A 25088-nucleotide genomic window follows, 5' to 3' on the forward strand; every position below is an offset into this window, starting at 1 on the left:
TATTCTGAGCGTGACACAACTTCTTATAACACCATTAAGTCTTGTTTCCATGATATGAAAACTCAATATGCTGACCAAGGCAGAAATCTATTTTATATAAAACATAAACTAAACGTAACGTTTGAACCTTCTAGCAAGGTCTTCCTCAGACTCTGCACCAAGTACAAATGTAACAAGGTACAAAACAGGACGATATATATGGTACACAAACATTACTCCCCTCCAGACTAAAGTGGAAGGAGGCCAAGGAAATAGAGAAAAAAGGTGAAGAAGACACAATGAACTGGAATGGGGGACCTGAAGATAAACAAAGAATGGAAGAAGGTGTTAGAAGGAGTGGAAAGGACAAGAGAGAAAGAGGAGAGAAGAAGGAAGAAGAATGAAGGAAAAAGAGCGTGAGATAAAGAGTCCAACCACATTCTAGATGGAAGAAAATATGTACAGTTGACAAGGGAAAGCCACCTGCTAGAATGTTCCAGAACAACTTTCTTATAGTCTGGAGGGGAGTAATGTTTGTGTATATATATCGTCCTGTTTTGTACCTTGTTACATTTGTACTTGGTGCAGAGTCTGAAGAAGACCTTGCTAGAAGGTTGAAACGTTACGTTTAGTTTATGTTTTATAATAAAATAGATTTCTGCCTTGGTCAACAACTTCTGTTTCTTTATTTGCTTTATTTTCACATCACTATAACAATTTCTTACAAAATCTGCCTCCTACAGTGGGTTAGGTTACAGAGTACGAACAAATAGTAAGGTCAGATGGGCTATGTTATTCATATTCACTTATATTGTACTTTGCAATCATTCGATTATAATTATTCAGTTGTTATTATTTGTTCTGAACTCATCATATTCATAAATATTGTCCTCTCCCTCGGATTCAATTCTTGACAGCTCGTGGAGATAACGAACTACATAGTTTAATTCTTTTTCAGAAGTGTAGAGCACTAATTTATTAAAAGTCACAGAACATGGAAACAGTGGAGTAAGCTTAATATTATCGAAATTATTATACAAATTAAAATCGCCCGTCAAAATGAAAGGTCCGTCCTCGTAGTGTTAAATACTAAAGATTCCGTTTTGTTCGTTTTGTACTGTTATGTTTATTGACAATAGACAACGCAACTGTTATTCTAACATTGTTGTCAACAATAGAGAATGCAAGCTCAAGCTTTCGTGGTGAGATCCATTTCATATTTATAAATATACTCCTATTATTGAACCAAGTTTCTGTGAATATAAATGTGTATTTAGATACAACAGGAGGAGATTCACGATTTGAGCACTGTTTTGGTACTTTTTTTTAAAAAATAATAAGCACATTTTGTATTTGAATTTTGCATTACAATTAATATCATGCAAGCCTAATGCATTTTATTTAGCTAGATGAGCTATTTGCATATTGAAAATAGTCACATTTCATAATTTTAAGCCAATATTTAATTCCATACTCTGATTACATCGAACATTCTTTTGGTACATTTAAATGCTTTAATATAAATCATTATGCACTGTATATTGAGCGAAAGCCGCTATGGTCCAGTCTAACTTGCATGGACTGGCTTGCTGGAGACCCGGGTTCGATTCCCGGGATGGTTGCCAACCCATTGACAAGGTTCAATGTATATTTAAATTTATTCTATTGTTATAACCCTAGCATTGCTCAAATTACAAATGAATGTTTGATGAAGGGAGCATATGTTGATACATAAGAATCAAGATAATAAATCTTTCTGATACTAAAAAATGTTAATGGGGTGTGTATATTCAGGTACGATCAATAGAAATTTACTTGGAAAACAAGTAACATAGCTAATCTTTCAAGAGAGGTGTTACTCATTTTTTGGATTTTTTATTATTATTTTCGGAACAGAAAATACTTCACAAACATACATACATACATACACACACACAACACATATATATATATATATATATATATATATTCATAATTCATACAACCAAAGGGTGAATTCATTGTTGCCTGAATATTTGTAATTTAAAATAAGCTTATGAGCAGGGTTTTCCCAATAATTTTCCATCTGAGGGGAGAAAATGTATATTTAGTCCAAGAATTGGATTTCTTGTGAAACATTTTATGGGGCGTTGATAAGATTTTGAAATGTCTAGAAGACAGTGATAAACCTTCTAGTTGCTGTAAGTAAATTCTAAACAAATCGAATTCATTGTAATTTGAAGTATCAGTTTCGTTCTTCATCATTATCTTTCAAGTTTTCCCGGTTTTGTTTACTTTTGCTAGATTTTTGCCTAATAAATCTTTGTTTCAAAATACGGTCTTCGCTGAAATATTACACACCCGATAAAATCCATTTAATTTTTAAAAAATCATTCGTATAGATTTTGTCTGACTTAAGAGTATTTTCTTGTGAATATGCATATCATTGTTGTATTTAGAAAATTATTCCATCCAGCAACGGTCTTCGAGGATATACATTGTTTCCTTTGGTGACGCGTGGTCATTGCATCGAAACCCTTTGCCACTGTTTTCTGTCTTTCTACACCAGAGTCTGCTACCTGTTTATTTTGAGTAAAACTCCCAAATTGCCCTCTCGATGAAACTCTTACCGTGTCTCGAACCCCAGGATCAATTGTATGAAAAGCGAGAACATTATGCAGTCAATACGCGGTGACTTCAATTTTATGATGTGTCCTGACTACCGAGTAAAGTAATTTGAATATTGTTCTTCCAGATAATAGTCATTGCCATTTTTTTAGAGTTTTGTAACAAAACGTAAGAGGTTTATCTAACAGTTCTATCTGACACAAGCTAAAGATCGAGTCGACTTAAGGCTATTCGGTCGTACTCATCAGTTGCATTACAGGTCGCTAGAATGCTCTGGTGTCACAGACGTGCTGCACACGTGCTAGAACTCGACATTCTTTCATAGGCATTTTAGCAACACTGCTTTAATTCTTCAACAATAGAACTTACAAGGTGCTCAGAGTAGCAAACATTCTCGTCCTTAAACAATACAGAAAAGAGAACAAGAATGCTTAGAATTTTCAGCATATTGCTCAAAATTGTAGAACCTAATATGGTCCTTTGTTCTGCAAGGAAGGGACTCTCAGCTCCGCTTTCACCTCCCTTTCTCTCCTCAACCGTCGAGGGCCAATTCCTCTCTGTCTGGTCCAGAGCAAGTTTTCGGGAGCTGGGATGAGCCAGGTACTTCCACATCCCTCCCTGTCTCCTTGCTCCCCACCCCCACCCCCTCAGGATGAGAATCTCTAATGAATTGCTTGTTTAATTAATTACTGCCGGACGAGGTATGGAGTGTTCGCGGATCTCGGTGTGAAGGATTTGCTACTCCAGGCCTGGGAAGGGGAAGGGGAGTGATAGAGCTCTTGCATACTCAGGGTAGGGCCTTGATAGAAGCCAGCTGAATGCAGCAGGGGTGAACTTCTCTCCTCCTGGGAGATTTTCGAATTAAGCAAGATGCAGATATCAGCTGCGTCAGGGTTCCGGCAAATTTGGTCCCTGAGTAAGCCTATTGGAACAAAAGATGGGGAGCAAGCGATCTTAATGGTAGTAGCATTCTCTGCATTGATTTCGTGTTTTTTTTTCTAGCGTGATCTCTTAGGTTCCTATCTATTGTACACATTCTATTTGTCAGTTTATTCTGCACCAATTTCTCTCTCTTACTCAGCTTTTGCAAAGCACTTCTCCTTTCTATCTTCCTTTGCTTTCTGTACAACTACTAATTTGTCTCTTCCTTATTCTCCTTTCCCACTCATTATCTTTATTAAAGGTTATTTATTAGGCCTTCTTCATCAACCCTTCTTTCCCCATTATAGACTTTATCATCTCTGAATCTTGCACTGACTTTCCCCCATTGTTCTTTCCTTCTGAGCATCCCACACCTTACTTTTGAGCATATCACTTTTTTATATACCATTCCTTACTGTTTTCTTCAGTCTTTTGTTTCACAAATATCAACAGATTTTCTTCTTTCGCACTTATGATACTATCTCACCATTATTATTATTATTATTATTGCTGTTATACAGTTTCGATCCGTTTCACCTTCTTCTGAAGTTTTAGGATCATATGCAGTAGATGTAATACTTTAATTTACATACAACTCTAGCAGAATGTGGAGGAGTAAGTGCAATAGCAGAGATGTAGGAAACACTTATGTGTATTTATTGAAGCAAATATAAACGATTGACTCCTTTCATAGGGGAAGTAAAGAGATGAACAGGAATCTGGAATGAACACTGGTAGTATGAGAATAATTTCCTTCAGGGTGCAGAAAGAGATGCTGTTAGGCGGAAGTACGCAAAAGCGATAAATTATTTAAGATTGAGAGAGCGCCGAAAAAACAACGAAATGTGAAGGACCAACAGTGAAGGAGACCCTAGTAAAGAATTCGGTAACTGAGAGTTCACGTGGAGAATGTGAGGTAAGAACATGAGGGGAGTCAAGACGAGTTATTATACAGAAACCGTTAACTAATATAATCAGTATGGAGGGTGGTATGAGCTACTGAGGCGGAAAAGGCGTAAGAACCGAAGAGTTCCAAGTGAAACAACATCAGGTAAGAGAAATATTGATGTGAGGTATGCACAGCAGCTGTTTGAAGACATAATTTCTGTGGTAGTATTTTTACCTTTTGACCACTATATCCTCTTATGGCTCTACGTGTGTCCTGAAAGCCATGTGCTGGAGGTGGGCAGTTAAACCCGATGAGATCTTCCAGTGGCAGTCACTAGAAAGGAAGGGCGACTGAAGTAAGGCGCACAACCTACAAATGGAGACCAGAGTAAATTTCCTTGTTCCGGTTCCAACCCGCGAGAGTCACATAGTTTCCCGAAGTTGGGCCTTTGCCCCCTCTTTTCCAGGCCCCCCTCTCCATACGGAAACTTTCTCATCGTCGTAAGAAACTAGCGTGCTTCAACAGAACATTACTCGGAACGAGAATTGGCCATGGCCAAAGGCTTCCCCCGGCAAAACTTTTCCCTACCAACTCTCTCTCCCTCACTCTCTCTATCTGGGAACTCGCTGCTACTTCCAACAAGGACTGAACGGTGTCGAGTCCAGGGATCCCGTCCTGGAGCCTTGGGAACAGCACTTCTCTTTTGGGGATGGCGATTAGCGAAGAATAGAGCGATTGGGGAGACGAGGGGACGGGGATTTCGGCGGCAATTTTGCAATGAATTGGCCAATCTGGAAGGTAACGAGACAACCAAATGTTGCTAAAAAAAAATTGGCCAGTGTCTTCATCAGCAATAGTTCTCTCCATTTTATGGTGAAATGGATATTTGAACGAAACAGAATATTCAAAATTATGAGAATTTATGTCTACATAGAAGAACTTTTTCTATTGTGAAAATATGTCCTGTTCCTTGGACATTAGATCTTCTGATCTAGTATTGGTGATTAAAAATGTGCTTTTCTATTTTCCCCTTCAGGCATTCTTTCAACATGGTATAGCCAACTTAATCTTTAGGCTTTGTTTGATTTACCCTCTTACTTCTAGTTGTTCAATTGTCTTTAATCATCATATACCATTAGGGTGTCTTATTGGGTTTTCCTTTATATTTTCTGTTTAAATATCACAAGTCTTCGTATTAGATCTTCTGTGAGTGTTCAACTTTCGCAACCATATGCTGCAAGAGGTCTTATTATGTTTTGAAAAAAAAATCTGTGAAAGTATTTTCTATTTGCACAGTGTGAGCTATTTCCTGTTGTTATTCTTTAATTTATTTTAATTATTTTAATTTTTACCTACAAATCTAAGAAGTTTAAATGACTGGACTTGTTCTATTTGCAATGTGTCTACATGCACTTTATTTCCTCCAGTTTTATCTTGTGTACCTCGTGTTTGTTTTAATTTACTGGTAATCTTCTGCTGCTTCTATAGTTTCACAAGAGATTCTACCCTACCATACATCTCTAGTCCAAGATATGTTAACCAGAGTGGACTTGCGTGGTTGTTTCTGTGGGAATTCTTTTGAGGTTGGTAAGCTGGAATCCCCTTTTCAATCTTTTTCTTTGGTTTCTGAATCAACACCCGACAGATGCTTGCGTCATTGTGTGCGGCGTAGATCCCAAGATATGAATGCGTGTAAACCAAACAAACTTGAGAGTCCTGGATGGGGGAGAGAGAGGGGGCACTCCATCATGTGAAACCGTGTGTCAGTTGGGGGTCTTTGAAGAGAATCTTCTCCGTAATCCCCAAGAGTCGCAGGTCGTGAGCTACTGAACTTTCGGAGGCTTTGAAAGCACTTGTATGTCGGGATAAATAACAGGAGAATGCAAATACTCGCATACACTGCCTATGTGTGTTGCTCAAGGGTGACGGCTAGAGTTGCACCTATGCTGTTGTTCGTGTTGTGCAGGAGGAACACAAGGTTTGGGATTGATTTCTAAATTCGGAATCGGCTCTGGGATTTGCGTGGTGAAGTTTGGTTCATCGGATGTTGTTGAGTGAACAAATATATATTTTTGTGTTTTCCTATTTCGGAGCGTTTTCCTGTCACTTTTGGCGAAGAGAGACGCAAGAAAGTCACCACTGAGCCGACGCGGGGGGTTATAGCCCAGCAAAAGAACTTATACCTACCTACCCTCGAACCTGCCTAATTACCTTCACAGAGACTAACAAGCATTTTTATATCATGATTAATTAATTGCTTGTTTATGGTGGAGCTGGACACACACAAATACATAGATCGACAGAATAAGGTAAGAGGAACGTAAGAAAGCTACGGAAAAGAATTAAACTAGCGGCTAGCGACAGCTATAGCAACTTGGAGATATATGCTAACAGCACCAAACCTGGCCCACCTAACCTACTCACGTATGCGTCTAATAGCAGCAATGCAGGTTAGGTCTAGTGCTGTTAGTGTACTTTGCACAGCATACAATAAATACATGACGTCGTAACAGCCATTGCTGACAACATTTCTACCAGTTGCTAAGGAATTAGAGGGGATGAGAGAAAGATAAAGAAAGATGGCTCTCCATTTTAAAATAACATCCTCTAAAAGGTTGTACACGGAATTTCAGCAAAAAAATTGTGTGTTTAAGATATGAAATGTATTTTAACGTACCTTATTTTAATTTGTACTTTATATACTGTAAGCGTGTAGTTAGTGGGACTGTATTGGGTAAAATCCTGTGTATAGCACTTGAATATTACTATTATTTATAAGGAAATTTTCGCGTGATTACGACCACGTGGGTTTTGAAAAAGTTTTCAGGTTTTGAGTGTTAACGCCGTTCTCATCTTCATGAACTGAGGAGTAATCCACAGCGCGGACTGCAGAGAAGACGCTGAACACGACTGACCCGCCATCTGTAGTTAAACATATTATTTTCTATCTGCTACACTTTTAAGCCACAGGGAAAGCTCAATTCAAAACTCCCCTTTCGTCGCTAGGATTATATATACCTATGTATTATAATTATTATTGCAATTGTAGAAAAATTGCTAGTGCATACTTCACGGCCGTAGGCAGAAAACATTTCGGGGGGGTTCACTCATAATTGTTCCCATGGGCGTCGTAAGAAATTTGAATAATAGAAATAATAACAATAATGATAATTAATTAATAATAATAATAATTAAAATTTCATAAATAACTAATTGTTTCCAAACGCATTATTTATTATTATTATTATTATTATTATTTCTGTCCTTATATCCTTGAGGGGACTTTTCTACTCTATCCATGAGAAGTGTGAATAAAGCACAGCTATTATATTTTGTTATTAAATTTTAGATACCTCAAGAAAAGTTTTAAAAGTAAGAGAGAGAAATTTTAGTCATATAGTTTATGTTGTTTGACCATTCACATAAAACTTAATTTTTGGAATTTTGAAACCTGTGGAAACCAGTTATTATTTGGATTAAATGGTAAAGCGTAACCTGGTGCCTGTATTGTAACCTCAATTTTTCTATGTGTTTGAATACTAACTGGACTTTATTTCAGTTATTAACTAACAAACGTTCTGCTATTTTGTCACGGTATCTAGTGACATGTAAAACGCAGTTCGATGTAGATTATTTTTTGTTTATTGATTCATTTATGTTCAAATATAAAAGTGTGAGGTTCTTTTATTTTGTGGATAAATTTGTATCCGAGCCATACGTCGGGAGTTGGGGACAGGTTTTTCTTGAGTGACAGCCGCCGCTTAGAACATGACATATTTGCACCAACGCGGAGATAAGGAAAGATTATTTTCGTCGCTACCAGACTTGAGTCGCAGCGGGCGGGCTAACCCATGTTCACGGATGACCAGAGATCCCAGCAAGACCCCAAGCCTGCAAGGATCGACGACGCGCACTTGACCGCGTTTCAAGACAATGGAGAGAGGTCATTTCCACCCCTCTGAAACAGAAGCCAAGCCACGAGAGCGTCCCTTTCAACGGAAGAATTCGAATCTCTTATATATAGGCAGTACTATGATCCCACAGACAGTTTTTACCCGGATTTCACAGAGAGAGCATCTCCGCGCTACACTCTCGCGTGATTATTGTTTTGTGTCCGTGGACTTTGTTTCCTTACGTACCGTGAGTGAATCGCAGATAGAGCGTTACCAGTGTGCGCCTTATTTTGGTGAAGATTACGCGGTGATTTGTTTTTGCCAAGCGTGGACTACATAATGATGGAGGGCTAGAGAAGATAGAGAAGGGAGCCGTCGCTCCCCCTGACGCCTGCAACGACGCCGAAGCCAGTCAGCCAACGCCAAAGACGACACCAAAACCAAACACTGCCCAAAGCCCGAAGGACGCTTTCAGATCGACGTCCCAACCAAAGCCCGAAGGACGTTTCCAGATCGACGTTCCAACCGAAGCTCGTTACCAGAGAGAGAGGGGGAAGGACGATTCGAGAACGACGCCCAAACGAAGCCCGGCACCAGAGAGAGATGATTGCAGGTCGACGTCCAATTGATGCCCGACACTGGAGAGATTCCTGACCGGCGCGTGACCACGTACATCCGACGCTAGTGACAAGAGGAAAGCCCGAAGTACTAAGGAGGTGCAAGTACAACAGATCGTCGCGATCGACCTTGGAGGACAATTTCGCCACAAAGGAACCGTGTGCAAGTCCCGCGTCCAGGAGAGATGAATGACCACGCCATGTAGCAGAGTCTGGTACAGTATACTTCAGAGGGTCTCATGTACATGTAAACGTGCGTCGTTGGTATCAACACCGTACAGTTAACGCCGAAGCCTCACTTATTAGCAAAGTTACTCAGGAAAAACCTAAACCTAACCCCGCGTCTGATAATTTTTGGTATTGTTATAAAAAAGAGTTATTTCAGGTTCAGATGTTCTAATTTAATTGTCTGCATTCAGCGTTAGAAGCTCCATTTCATTTCTTTAATATTTAGTGTAAATTGTCAAAGTGTGCTCCATTTTTTGTGTAACCGACCGCCCCGTCGCGCCATTTAATTTGTCGATAGTTGACTGATGAGTTCTTTTAATTGTGGAAAGCGTAGTTGTTTTTATTGCAAGGTCGTGTGCGTGAAATAGTATTATTTGTTGCATAGTGGTTTTTAAGGTAATTTTTGCTCGCGCCGACGATTGATTAGTGTATTCCGGCAGCTGGAGCCAATTAAGTTTTTGCATCACTATGTAATTGAGTAGTTGTTCTCATGGGACGAGAGAGGCTTGTGTGTAATGCCCCCGTCCGGGAAACTTGTATAATGTCGAGCTTGCGACTCGATGCATACGTTCATTCGAACGAAAGATTGAACCACGCCGACCCAATTGTCTTAGTTAACCGCTTTCCGAGGGCTGGCACTTAAGTTAAATTAAAAGAGCACAGGAGCTGGCAGACAAATGCCCTAAATTCACATAAAGGTTTAAAAATTAAAAGGAATGATATGTTAATGAGATCCGTAATATGTATTTATACTTCATATGTAAAAATACCTCATGTGTGTGAAAGAGAGACAGAGTGAATGTTGGGAGAGCTTGAGGAGGCTTTGTAAACAGTTGTTGATTGCAATATTTTTTGTTGTTACAATATATATTCACTTTTTTACCGTTCGTCAGTGTTGTTATTTGACGTTTTTCAGGTACCAGATATTATGCTATTAGTGTTTTATGATTGTTCGAATCTACATATCAAAGGTAAACAAAACAGTGTAACATTTCAAGGTATTAATCTCCGCCTCGCAATACTATGACAATAAACGACCGTCTCAGTACCGAACTTGAAAACCTGGACCGAGAGTCACGACCGGTCTCCCGTACACATAACGACGTTTGGCCCCGTGCCGGGGTATGATTGACACGTCATTTCGGGGATCGTGAGTGCACTCGTTACAATTTTGTAACTTTGCAATAAATGATGTCAATTTTGTGTGTGTGTGTGTGTGGGAGGGGGGTCTATAGACGTTCGATCCCACTTTTCGACGCTCATATTGTTCCAATACTTACCAAACAGCATGATATACAACCACAATGCACTGTAAAAGCATATGCTTTATAGGACCGCATATAGGTTAATTGTATGTACTATATCGATCGCTGGGTGAAGGGTAGTGAATGTAATACACTACGAAGCTGGATATCCTTTTGAACTCTAATAAAGAGGGGATTTAAACCCTATCGAATAGGGTATTTAAAAGTTGGAATGGAAATTTTGGGACAATCACAAGGGAATTTTCAGTCTGATATAGGAACAGCACTGGATAGAGGACAGCAGAAGTGAAAATGAAGGGGTCGCGGGTGGTCTGCGATTCTGAGAATTAAACCCGTTTCGCTAAAATTTCAGAATTCAGAATGTTTGAAAATTCTAGCTCGATCATTTCAGAATTGTATCTGTTGTATTTTTGTGAAAGTGCGTATAATGTTTTGAAAATGTGCTACAAATTCTAGTTTCTGAACTCCCATTAATCCAACATGCCTGAAGTTTCTGGGGGGCAGGATAAATCCTGGAGCTATTTCCCCCACTAACAATCTTGGCCTCAAAATCCCCCCACGAAAAATTTCCGTGGTGGAGAGTTTTTGTTATAACAAACAAATGATAAGCAATTACTTTTATTTTCAAATATACTTTACTAAGAATAATATCGAGTGTAGTTGTGAGTATTGAATGCATTCTCTCTCAAGAGATCGTTAACAAATCTAAATCAATACACACAATGAAAGTAAAAAAAGAATGCCAAACAATAATAACTATGAAATATAATTGATTTATATTAACATAAAGCACAAACTAAACAAAAAATTACACATAATAAAACCACTTGAACTATTTCATTATTTATTAACATCTTTAATCAGTTGGTAAGGAAATTTGCTTCTTTGCATATCTGATATGTATAAAAGTAAAAAATTAATTTCCTTTATGTAACTAATAATAATAATATATTTTTAATCGAGTAGTTTATTTTTAGTTTTATTAACATTACAAATATGTATATCGTATAATATACACATATGTTTGTGGAGGAGGGGGTTTGAAGATGAAGAACTTTCTCCCGCCCCCACCAGTTTTCAATGATTTCGCACCCTGGAGGGGGGTTGAACCCTAACCCCCTCCCTCTAAATACGGCTATGGCTGACTTGTATAATGGCTAAATGATGCATGTTGCAATGTTGGTTGTAACGGACAGGTTTCAGTGCTGATGTTTAGTGCTTTCTTTCCTAGGGCAGCAGCAGCAGTTCCACGCCTTCGCTTTCGGCCAGAGGCCCTTCCTAGGGGGCCACTTCGCCAACCCGCTGGACCCCCTGCAGAGGGCCGACCCCCTCTCTAGCTCCCTCAGCTTTAGGATGCCTGCCATGTCCAACTGCCAGAGTAAGTACAAGAAACATATTTCCACAGTTCGTGAGGTGTAACTTGTTCCCTTCCAACCTAAAATTGTAATTCTGCTGAGAGCACGTGAGCACAGCAGCCAATCTCTCTCATGTATCGGCTGATATGACGCTATACTGGTCTCATTCAGCGATTGGGTTCGGCTGACATCGTTTATTTCCGTGTCAGAACCTGCCGAACGCCGCTCGCGTCACTAAACGAAAGTGATAGGAGTTACTCCGTGTTGCCAAACGTACTGTAAGCTCATAAAGAATCCTGTTACGAGTGGACCCTCCAGAGCTCGGGGTGAAATAGCGGTGGGAGGACAATTGTTCATTCTACTCATCTTTAACGAACACAGCACTGTTGCTACAGGGTTCGCATCCTCACACCTACTATTTATCCTACCACTGTTATTTCCGCTTGCAGCATCCATTTTTCTTTTATCCAGTTGCTTATTGTTGGTTCCTTATTTTTGTTTTTATTTCGTAACATTTATTATGTGTGCGGTGATACTTTTCACCTTGTATCTCATATACTAACCGTACTCACAATATTTTAGAGTATATTACTTTTTTATTACTGATTCGTACTATTTCTGATACCTGCAGCTTTAGCGCTGATTTCATTTCATAGTTTATTCATCTTTCTAACATTCCCGTACCCCTGTAGCGCTTATATCTATTCGTAGTTTTATTCTTAAACTCGGAACAACGTTACAACTTACATCTTCTCGTGGCTATTCCTTCACACTTACTTCTGGACTCAGAGATGCTTTTTTTTCGTAGTCATTCGCTTTGTTGTGTACTCAGAACAAATTTAGTGCTTATTTCTTTTCATTATCATTCCTTTCAGGGCTCCTGCATACTCAAATGATTAGCGCTCTCGCCTTTGGTGCAAACGATCCTTGGTTCGATTCCCAATGAGAGCCACCAAAATTTCGGCGTTGACCCAGCGTCATGAGGATAATTCGGGAGGAACTTGATAAGAAATGGCGGTCTCCGGCCTCCAAAGTCAGTAAACAACGGCGATTGAATTCTATGCGCTGATAACGCGTCACCCAATCAAAAAGTGCTCAGGGAGGCCCTTGCCCTGTTGCGCTTTGAAGTTTGGTTAGTTATTCTTTTCACTCCTCGAAAAATAACTAATTTTGCGCTTTCTTCTTTTCGTAGTTATTCCTTTCACATATAATTCCGAACTCATATCTCCTTTATCGCTTATATCTTTTCGTAGTTATTTCTTTCACACACATTTCTGAACTCATATCTCTTTTATCGCTCATTTCTTTTCGTAGTTATTCCTTTCATATATATTTCTGAACTCATATCTCTTTCATCGAACATTTCTTTACGTAGTTATTTATTTCACACATATTTCTGAACTCATATCTCTTTTATGGCTCATTTCTTTTCGTAGTTATTTCTTTCACACACATTTCTGAACTCATATCTCTTTTATCGCTTATTTCTTTTCGTAGTTATTTCTTTCACACATATTTCTGAACTCATATCTCTTTTATGGCTCATTTCTTTTCGTAGTTATTTCTTTCACACACATTTCTGAACTCATATCTCTTTTATCGCTTATTTCTTTTCGTAGTTATTTCTTTCACACATATTTCTGAACTCATATCTCTTTTATGGCTCATTTCTTTTCGTAGTTATTTCTTTCACACACATTTCTGAACTCATATCTCTTTTATCGCTTATTTCTTTTCGTAGTTATTTCTTTCACACATATTTCTGAACTCATATCTCTTTTATCGCTCATTTCTTTTCGTAGTTATTTCTTTCATACATATTTTTGAACTCATATCTCTTTTATCGCTTATTTCTTTCATACATATTTTTGAACTCATATCTCTTTTATCGCTAATTTCTTTTCGTAGTTATTTCCTTCACGCATATTTCTGCACCCGAACTACTTCAGCGCTCAGGCCGATTTCCTTTGACATTTATTCCATTCACGGCTATAATTTATCACTAATTTTTCCTTAGTTATTCCTTTCATGCTTATTCTCCCACTCAGAACAACTTTAGAGCTTATTTTTTTCAAGGGTTATTCCTTATATTCTTTATTGTCCGTTCATTAAATTCATGTTGCCTGTATTCCTTGCTGCATTCTTCTGTTCGTGCTTATTCTCGCAGTTAGAGAGGAACATTTCTATAAAACAGATAGTCTTATTCCTGCGGGGAGTGAAAGTTATTAGTAATAACTTATTACTCGTTCCAACTACTATTTGGAAACATGTAGCGGAATTAGTTTTTGAACTCTGGAAAAAGAAGAGAGAGGCAAGATTTTGAAAGGACGTTGCCCACGGCGGTGACTTCCCGCCCCTCCGAGTGACCACCACCTCCCTCAATGGGACGGGAAGCTTGGGCCGACAGCCACCCATTGACCGACTACTGATTGCAGACCCCACCTAGGCTGTTAGGAAAGGAAATCCGCCATAAAACACACAAGAGCCCTCGCAGCACGTGGTCAGGCCTTCCAGAAGTCCACACGTTGGCCATTAAGCGATGTTGCCATCTCGCAATACGGTAAAACAACCAAGCGTACAAGGAGACGATCTAAAGATTGGTGTCAGCAAAGTGCTAAATGGGTTAGATCGGGGGAAAAAAATTACTTTAAAAACCTTTCGAGTTTTATTCTTTTGATGTTATTTTCGGTCACTCATTTCCCTTTTTCTTGCTTATTTCTTTCTTGGTTATTCCCTTTTGCTTTTATTCCTGAACTGACGTTCGGTTTCACATTATTTCGTCCCGTATTTATTTCTGTCTTTTGTTCTCACGTTCAGCTTTGCTTGAGCTGATATTACTCTCACTTTTAGTTCTTTTAGCGGTTATTCCTCTATGGACGTCCGCAGGATTTTTTCCAGGGAGGGGAAAAAAAAAACATTGCTTACATTTGAATTTATGATGTTTATGCAATAATTAACACATATTATTGTGGCTAAAATGAAATTATATGTGTGAAATACTTAATTTTTGGTTGACTTTTATTTTCCAGGGGGGCCACGCCCCTCCTTGGCCCCCCCTTCCGGATGCCCATGCACGTATCCATAACTATATTTCGGGAGAGGTCGGAACCAAGCATCTCACACGTAATAATAAAATAATAAAAAAAGTTTATAATGAATGGGTTGATAAGATTTACATTTCTATTAACAGATCAATTAATAATAAAAATTAGTAATATGTAGCTTAGATCTAATTAAGATCACTAAAATTTGTATAAAACAGCTGTCGTACCAATGAAATAAATGTCAAGGTTTTAAAAATGGATTATTTACTGAATACCAAAAAGATTGTTCAACTGATGAAAAGGAACGTCCCTTATAAATAGTAATAATAATATGCAGAAATTTTTGCGGACACTGTCAACGCAACGCTGGATAATACACAACAGTAAACTACATATTTTGTTTCTTTTATTTAGGCATGTCTTTCGGGTGGGGGTCCGGATCCTCTGGAATCTCCACGCATGCGTTCTGGTCGCTTGGACATTTATGTATAACTTGTATCATAACTTAAATTGTCCTTTTATCAGTGGCGTAAGCAGGATTTCTTTTTGGGGTAGGTCCCAACCTTCGTTAAAGTGTATTGGAAAATTGTTAGGGTAAATAGTACTGAAATAACAACTTTTTTAATAATTTGTATGTACTATGTATGTATGTCAATTGTGGCTGCTATATTCATAAAATATCACTTTTGCTAAAATGTTACGGAACACGTTACACTCACGTACCAGAAAATTTACAGTACTCAGGACCAGTGCTCGAAGTGAGGGGGTGGAAACATTTTAGCAAAGCATCCCCAGTTGTCTCATTGTCACCATGTTAAACTATAGGAGCTTCCCCTCAGCTAAAATGTTTCACATCAAGCGCTGACAGTATCTACTCAAAGGCTGTCTGTAAAATGTAATAAAATTGCCGAGAAGCACTAAAAATGGAAAATTTGCGTCACATCGCAACTTAGTATGAATGAAAAATGTGGTTAATATGTCATTTAATCTAATTGTAAGCTATTTTGAGGAGACTCCTCCCTCGCTAATTGAATAGTGGTGTCATGGAATGTTCGCACACAGTGGCGTATACTCAGTCCAAGATCTGGGCTATGTCACGTGGTCCTAGGCTATGAATAGAAATAAATTTACCAACTCCTAAGATATATGGTTGCCAACCCATAAGAAATCAGGTTGCCAACTCATAGTAAATCAGGTTACCAACTCCAGAATCAGCATCATCATCTCGCTGATATGAATAATATTATTTACAATTTCTGATCGATTTTTCTCCTGTATTTTATTCTCTAGACTTCAGTCTATACGCTCCTGTTCGCACAAGTATACGAGAGGGGCACCGAAAGATTTAAAATTATTCATTCTAACCGAAACAATGTGCAGCACGATGAGGCAACAATATCATATGTCAACTGCATGACTGGTCTGTGGCTTCTGCAGTAAAGGGAAAAGGGCAGGGACGTCAAACTTTGTCACAGAGAATATACATATCTATGCTTATCCATTTAGCTCCTAATACCCGAGTTGGCAACACTTGAGAGGCTGCATCAGCAAACACCAGCGGGCAATTTGAAGGACAAATTAGGGCTCCTGTTGATGTCTTCTTCTTTTGTCGGGCGAAGGGCTCCTATTCATCAACGACCTTCAGCATCTGGTGTTTATTGGGGTGGCACAACCACCCGCAAGGGGATCAGGGAGGTCGTAAACAGGGGGTAGGATCCATTGCCCTCCACCCGTGTCAATGACAGCGGGAACAGGTTCAAATTTCGTCAGCCTTCCTTTTTTCTTTCAGGGTTTCAATGGCGGTCGATTTGAAGGGGGGTATACCGTTTAGAAAGCTGGTGGTGATTAAAATAGCAGAATTTGCAACTTATTCTCTGTTCGCTGAAAGAACGAAGTCATTGTCAACATATATACGTGGCTTCTGTGAAATCCTATTGGCTGTTAGAATGGCAATGTGCGTAGAAATACCGGGTATCCTAGATTACAAACTTTATTCATATCCGCTATATGCAATGTAGAGATGTGAAAGTGGTGCCAAAATGTTGGAAAACTAACCAAGTTTATTTGTTGCAGGTTTCAGTAATGTGGCTGTAGTGTAGCAGTGTCAGTGCCAAGGAATCCGGAATTAATGCTCTTGACATCGGGTGGCATCTTTCCATACAATGTTTCTTGGACTTGACAGGATTTGGGAATGAAGATAAATACCAACTTATTGATGGCAGATATTCTAGACGAAAGAATTCTGTACATTCGAAAGTTCCTCTGCACTGTTATTGGTGACCGGGTCTCGTGATACCAGAGGACATGCTGAGCTTTTTCCTGATTTGTTAACATTTCCGGATTTCTGGGCACTGACACTGCTACACTACAGCCACGTTACTCAAACCTGCAACAAAAAATCTTGGTTAGTTTTCCTACATTTTGGCACCACTTTCACATCTCTACATTGCATATAGCGGATATGAATAAAGTTTGTAATCAGGGAAAGACTTCTGGGACACCCTGTATAGTGTGTGCCGGCCCCGTGGCCGAGTGGTTAGCACATTGGGCTACGACGCCATGGGTCCCGCGTTCGAATCCTGGTCTGGGCATGGATATTTGTGAGTGTCCATTCATCAGTTTCGTCACTCATCCCCATCTTCGCAAATTAGCCAAAAAGTGGCAAAAAAAGCGAAGTAAAATAAAGCAAGTCAATCAAACATAGTGCGTGTGATAAAACCATACCACTCAGAGTAGTTCTCTGTTTCTGACTCTACAGCCCTTGATGAGCCTTGGCCTCCTCCACAATCAGCCTCCATTCCAATCTGTCACCAATTCTTCTCCTCCATCCTTTAATTTTCATCGTCCGCAAGTTTGCAGCGATGTCGTCTATCCATCGAAGTCGGGGTCTGCCCTTTCTTCTTGCGTGGTGAAGCTTTTCTCTCAACATTCTTCTTGGCATCCAGTGTTCCATCATTCTCTCCAAGTGCCCAAACCACTTTACTCTCTGAGTTTTGACAAATCTCACTATATCCTTGCCTTTTATTAAATCATCTAGCCCTGCATTATATCTTCCCTCACAGGTCCATATATCTTTCTTAAAATTCGTGTCTCAAATATTCTGAAGGCATTTTCATCTGACAATTTCAAAGTCCAATTCTCTTAACCATAAGTGACAACTGGTCGTACCAGTGTCTTATAAATTTTAAGCTTTGTATTTCTTGTGATCAGCCTATTTCTGAACAACTGATTATTTGCAAAATTTGCACGATTGGCTGACTGTATTATTTCCTATATTACTTTACTCATAACATTGTCCACAGATATCTGAAGCAAGGGACTCCCTGAAACTTTTTATCTCCATTTGTCAGATCTTGAGGTGCTCTTCTGATCTCAGATTTAGACATTCTCATGTACTTAGTCTTCTTTTCATTTACAGTAAGCCCCAGTAATGCTTCTCTTTCCATTTGCTCATCAATTTGTTTAAGTGTACTTATTGCTCTAGAAGTGATTATAATATCATCTGCATACGCGCAGATTTGACTAGACTTTCCAAATATTGTTCCCTTTTGGTCAACTACATTTATTACTTTGTCCAATGCTAGATTATATAATACCCCTTGTTTCACTCCTGTGTTGAATTCAAATTCTTCACTCAGTTTACTACTAACACTCACTCTTGCCTTAGTACCTCTTATAGTCATCCTTATCAGTCTTATTTGAGGGGAATATTATACTCCTCAAGTACCTTAAACAGTTCATTCCGATTAACATTGTCAAAAGCCTGCCTGAAGTCAACAAATAGAAAATGCAAATCCACGTCATGTTCATAAAACTTCTCCATCATCTGTATAATAGTAAAAATCTGATGAGGAGTGCTTCTACCAGGGCGAAATCTACACTGGTATTCTCCCAGTATATCTGTGTAACATTTTATTCTCTCACTGATCAATCCTGACAGGATTTTATAGCCCACACTAAGAAGTGTGGTGCCTCTGTAATTTCCACATATTAATTTATCACCTTTCTTATAAATTGGGCATAATATTCAAGAAAGTTCTATTATCACTTCATCCGCGCCTGGAGCTGTATTATTACTAATTTTTTTCAGTACAAAATTCAACTTCTTCCATAGTAGGTACTTGTAGCTCAGAGTACTGCTATTTTGAAGTTTTCGAACCTTCATTTGTTGCTGTTTTAGTCCACGTTATGGACGGATAGACTAATCAAGACTGGACCTTGATACGCTTTGTTTATTTTGACCATATGAAATATTTTATTTGTTTTCTGTTAATTTCACATTTGATTTGTTAGTTTCAATACTGTTGTTTGATATTTTGATATTGGCTTAAATTTGTAATTTTTGCTGTACATTTGTTACACGCAATATCGGAAGTGGAAGTCATTTCCGGTTTGTGAAGATGTGTAGAACTGTCCAATCTTTTATTGATTCGGTTGCGAGGACAACAGTGCGTAAAAAGAAAATAATAAGTTGAGTTCCGGAAGATGACGTCTATTTTGTGAAAAACGCTGTTTTAAAGAAAAAGCAGCAACTTAATTCAAAAGTGATTGTGTTGGTGAATATTGTTATTAATTAGCAGTGATTGTTTAAAGGTAAAATGTTTTATTAAATTTGTAAAATAGTAAGAAGCTATTCTTTTTGTTCAAACCGTTTCGTCCTGAGAATCCAGTGTAGTATACATTAAGGTGAGTCTCATAACTCCGCTGCACAGGGAGATTGGGTAGCTACCGTGACGTAGTAATCCGTGATCCAGTGGCGAACACAAGAAAGGAACGTCACAACCTACAGTTTAAAGTGGGGTCTGAACCACTATGTGCCTTCACCGGATATCGAACCCTTTGACGTTATATTATGAGCTGTAAAGCTACGGCAAAATAACATCAGAACTAAAGCCCGACCGGCCAAAGAAGAAACTTCTGGAGTCCCAGGCTTTTCCCCTCCAGTTGTGGGAGTTTCAAGAGGGGAAAAGCGGTGTTGCTACACGCCTGATTTTTGTTCAGTCGTACACGACACCTTTTGCTATCAACATACACCAATCACTCGCATTCTAGGAAGAGGCAGGGAATCGGAGACCCATTCGATTGCTACCATTAGGCTTCGCCGTGCGTGGCCTTGTTGATTGAGCCACCTGTTTCGAAAACGACTCGAAACGAACAATTTGGTAACGTAGAATACCACGAGAATGTCCCCTCACCACGGCAACTGGACAAAGCCGATTGGTTCAGCGGTGCGACGGAAAAGACAAAAATAGTATTTTCAAGTTCGGTCCTTCGCCGAACAGGCTCTAAAGGCTGAAACACACCGAACTGGTTTTCAGTAGGAGTGTCCTAGTTTTCGCGGGATTGGTTATAGATCGCAGCTCCAACTGGCGGCGGACCTACATAGCTCCATCTGTCCACCAATCGTCTTTAGGAGTATGTGCCTGGATGAGTGTCTAACAACCTCAGTTGCGAAGCAAAAGCTGCAGGGGTAACATCACTCTTCCGTTACAACGTTGCCAAGCGTACGTCTGTTTTTGTCAGTTGTATTTATTAGCTTGTTTTTACAGTCTTAGGGTGCTTTGTGTCCTGTTGTACAACTTTTGTACGGTAACGCCGCTAATCAACCCCCCCTGCCCCCCCCCGTTTTCTAGTACGTTTGGCAACATGCTTTGGGTTCGACGCTCATTTGTTTCGTCCCGCCAGCAACGTTCGGGTGTCTTGTGACACGAAAATGCCCGATGTCAGTCGAAGAGAATTCAACTGATCGCTGATTCGTTGTTTCTCAACCGCCAGCTGGAAATGCCACCAGTATAAGCAGATGGGCCAGTTAACATACAACTAGTCCAACCAAGTCCAACTGGAAAATCTAGCAGGAAATCTACGCTCGTGTGATTCAGGCATAACATTTAGTCCAAAAAAACGTGACTGTTACCAGTAACTCGTCATTTCCAAAAACTGATCTCTGTTTACGTCATACTGTGTAGGGGTAATAAGTACGTACATTATTTCAACCCCTTCGTGCTCTGCAACCATCCCCCGGCTGACAGCTTCTTCTCGCGTGCTTGTGTTTCCTTCATCCATCCAAGCCAGAAATTTACATCAAAATCATCTTCCGTCTCTACAGGGTGAAGGGGGGGGGGGGTGCACCGCAGTGGGAGGGGATGCACGTGCGCACATAGTCTTTCAGGGGGGAAGGAGAAAATGAAAACGGAATCTCAGTGCGAAATCCCAATCAGTGTTGCTAACTGTGAGGAATTTCCCTCTTCAGGGAAATTCATTAAAAATATCGTCTTGGAAAGAATATAAAGTGGGGTCAGTTTCGGTGTTCTATATTTTTTAACTTTTTTCACATTTATTGCACAACTCTCTGGTAATCCTAAACCAGAAGGGTTATTGCCGCAGCAACGTATGTCTTGCACCTGATCCCACCAAGGCCTACGCCGATGGTGCAGTGCTAACGTCGTCGCTTTGTAATCAAGGGTTCCCGGAGACACATATTGGATCAGATCCCACTATAAACTGTAGGTCCAGTCCCGATTAGCCTATCTGGACTTTTTTAAAACAAGAATTCAAGTTCAAATCTACCCACTCTTAACAATCCTTACCAATCTACAACCTTTGTCAGAAAAGTTCCAGGACTGATTTTTTATTCTTTACCTGTGATATTCAAACATAAGAAATGGGTGTTATTCAGTCTCCTGATACGTGTTCTGAATAGAAATGGCCTTGGAAGTGTTTCCATGTAATCACGCTAGGTGGCAGGGCTGTGCTTACCAGCCCACTGTTTGGCATGTTGGCGCATTTAGTTGGAAGTTACACAAATGTCGTGATGGACTTGCAGTGTTAACATTAAGTTTTGTGTTAAGCTGGGAAAGTCCTAGTGAAACATGGAATATGATACAGCAAGCATTTGGTGACAAGGCATTATCGAGAAGCCGTATCTTTGAATGGCAGAAAAGGTTTCGCAAAGGCAGAGATTCAGTGCAAGATGACCCAAAAACAATGTTGATCCCATTTTTTCATCTAAAGGTTTGGTGCACCATGAATATCTGCCTGAAGGACAAACTATAAACAAAAGCCTTTATATTGACGTCCTGAAACATTTGCGTCAAGCAATTCTGCCTCGCCGTTCTGATAGGTGGGCATCTGGGCAGTAGTTCTTATTGCACGACAATGCAAGGCCACATACTGCTTTATCAGTCCAGGAATATCTGGCCAAGCATCGTATCTCTGCTCTACCACATCCCCCATATTTACCCGACCAATTCCAAGCAGATATTATTTATATAGAACACAATTTTAGAGGGGGAAAAAATTGTGTTCTATATAATATGGGAGAGTGAGAAAGATTATTAGGGGGGGAATTTTCGTGATATCATTTCTAATTCTAATTTAATTTAATATAACTCATCTTATGTAATAATATGAACCTCTCTTTATAGCTTAACGGCCTTCCCGATGGCGCAGTGGTAGCGTCGTCGCCTTGTAATCAAGGTGTCCCGGGTTCGATTCCCGGTGGAGGCACATAGTGGTTCGGATCCCACTTTAAACTGTAGGTCCAGTCCCGATTAGCCTTACTGTGCATAAACTTAACTTAAAACAACAAATCGATCCAATCCAATCTTTATAGCTTAAATTAAAGTTTTATTCTGGCTTAAATCTCCTTAATTAAATTTCACATATGTATTTACTAAAGAGAGGTAAAATATTCCGCTAATTTCTGGTGGGTAGGAGAGTTGGTTATTTGGTAATTTAGCTGTATTTGGAGATGAATTGTTCGAAAAGAGTTTGGCTGGCGTCGGCAAAGGTCAAATCCGGCCTTAATCTTGTCATTCTATCTTCGTCTTTGCCTTCCTACAGGTCAGTTACCATCTGGTTTTCAAAAGAAGAATTCTAAACTTTTCTGTCATCTTCCATGTTCTCTACATGGCCTGCCACCGAAGTGTCTCGATCCAATTATTCTAACAGTATTCTTTCACTATTATGCAAATTTTCTTCACCCACGTGTTGTTTCGCCTCTTTTAGGTCCACACACACACACACACACACACACACACACACACATATATATATATATATATATATATATATATATATATATATATATATATATATATCTGTCTTTAGATTTTATTTTCAAAACATCTTAATTTAAGTTTATTTTCATTCTCATTTACTCTAGGGGGAGTGGTTATCCCAAGTCACTACGATTTCCGGGTTCGAATCCCGGCGTTGGCATGGGTGTTCTTTGCGAGAGACCTTTTCATCACATCACATCTCGTCATCATCGTCGAAATTAGCCAAAAGTGACAGAAAGGCGACGTAAAATAACATAACTTAATCAATCTACTTTTCGTTTCTTTCATTGATTGATTGATTTGGTTTATTTTTACTTCGCTTTTCTGCCACTTTTGGTTCATCGCGACGATGAGGATGAGGATTCCAACGCGGGACCCCTGGCATCGTAGCACGCTGTGTTAACCGCTCCGCCACGGAGGTCGACACGTTGCTTTCATTTCTAGATATAAGATAATAATGTAACATGCAGAACACTGTAATTGAGCTCTTTCTTGTACTGTCATATTTTAAATATAAAACAAAATTTATTAATTCATTATGACACGAAAAGCATATTCTAACAGCTACAGACTGACCAAGATTTCATTTAAACTGAGAAATGTGATCATATCAACTGACTTTCTATTAGCTGGGAATCCAAGTTGTCGACGGGGGAGAGTCCCTCCCCCTCCCCTGAAAATTGGCAAAGTTCAGTTCAAGTAGAAAGCCAAATAGCTTGTTGTTTAGCTTGTCTGCATCGGAAATAAAGTTTGGCTAATTAATTTTTTGATATTCTTTATCTTATTATGATAGAGGCCGCCATCTATCCTTCATTTAATCGTGTTGTGACTTTTTCTACATATTTTGCATGTTTTCACCACATAAGGTAAATACTGATTTATATACTTACAACAAATCTTATGATGAAGAGGGGGGAAAAGTTATGAAAATTTGGAATTTTTAAACACTGAAGGGAAATTTTGGAGAAATTATGACGTTGAAGTTTGCAACACTGCTCTCAGTACGAAACCTTGGCAGGTAGTTTAATGGTTTCGTCAGTCGCTCGCTGAAAACAATGGCGCCGGAATAACAAGGTGGCGACTGTCTCCTCGCTGAACATGTGTTGCTGAAGTGCAATTAGGGGAGCGTGTGTTGTTCTCGCTTGAGGACGTCGTCTTGGTAATTTGTATCAGATTACGCGACTTGTCACCGGCAGGGAGCTCTCTGCCTCTCTCCTCCGATTCAAATTTGTCTGTCATACGTAGAGGGCGATGCGTAAGACTTGGTCCTGATGGTGTTGGTCGCTTCAGTGGTTTCGCTACTAATAACAGTGCAGCGAGAAACTTCCGAAGGTTTACTCTGGCACGCTAAGATTCGGGTAAATCATGAGAAGAGAGAGGCAAGGAGAGATGCTAAAGGGTAGAGAAGTGGAGAAAGAGGACAAGGTTGGGATATAGTAAATGGATATAAGGAGAGCGAGGGTAGCGATGGAGTAAAAGAGAAAGCAGCAGAAAGGGATGCAGAGGTGTATATATATATATATATATCTAGGCTAGCTAGGCTCTATCTGCGAAGCCTGGAGTCTAGAGAATAAAATACAGGAGATAAGTTGATCAGAAATTGTAGACAAAATTATTCATAGCAGTGAGATGATGCTGATTCTGGAGTTGGCAACCTGATTTCTTATGAGTTGGCAACCTGATTTCCTATGAATTGGCAACCTGATTTCCTATGAGTTGGCAACCTGATTTCTTAAAAGTTGGAAAACTTATTTAAATTCATAGCCTAGGACCACGTGACAGTGAGACAGCCCAGATCTTGGACTCAGTATACGCCTATATATATATATATATATATATATATATGAAGAGAGGAGATTGAAATGGAAAGCAGAGAGGCCTAAGGAAGGAGAAAGAAAGAAGTGTCAGATGAACAAACACAGGTGACAATAGATAGAGGGTAAAGACGGAAAGGAAGAGACAGTAAGAAGGGAGAGAGAAAATAGTGATAAACTGTATGAGGAAACAGCATAAAGGGACGAAGAGGGAAACGAGATGGAAAACAGATATACCCAAGGGAAGATAAAGTAAAAAGTTTTACATGAAGAGACACAGAAAGAGAATAATAGAAGGAAGTATAGAGAGGACAAGGGTGCAATATAGGAAACAGAGATAACGACAGCAAGGGAGAGACAATGTTGATAAACTGAAAGGGTCAAAGATATACACATGAAGATAGTAGAGTGAAATG

The 25088-nt window shown here is 39.4% G+C and overlaps 1 protein-coding gene across 1 annotated transcript in view; it reads left to right on the forward strand.

The window, feature by feature from the left end:
* Positions 1-25088, forward strand: part of RunxA (RUNX family transcription factor Runt related A) — a 150320-nt gene that overhangs the window by 98516 nt on the left and 26716 nt on the right. The window contains exon 3 of the mRNA XM_083133362.1: positions 11631-11777. Coding sequence (XP_082989488.1) covers positions 11631-11777 — 147 coding nt within the window. The remainder of the gene's footprint in view (positions 1-11630; positions 11778-25088) is intronic.

Source organism: Lepisma saccharinum, chromosome 13, assembly GCF_977018435.1.
Source record: "Lepisma saccharinum chromosome 13, izLepSacc3.1, whole genome shotgun sequence".
In the NCBI taxonomy this organism is placed as follows: Eukaryota; Metazoa; Arthropoda; class Insecta; order Zygentoma; family Lepismatidae; genus Lepisma; species Lepisma saccharinum.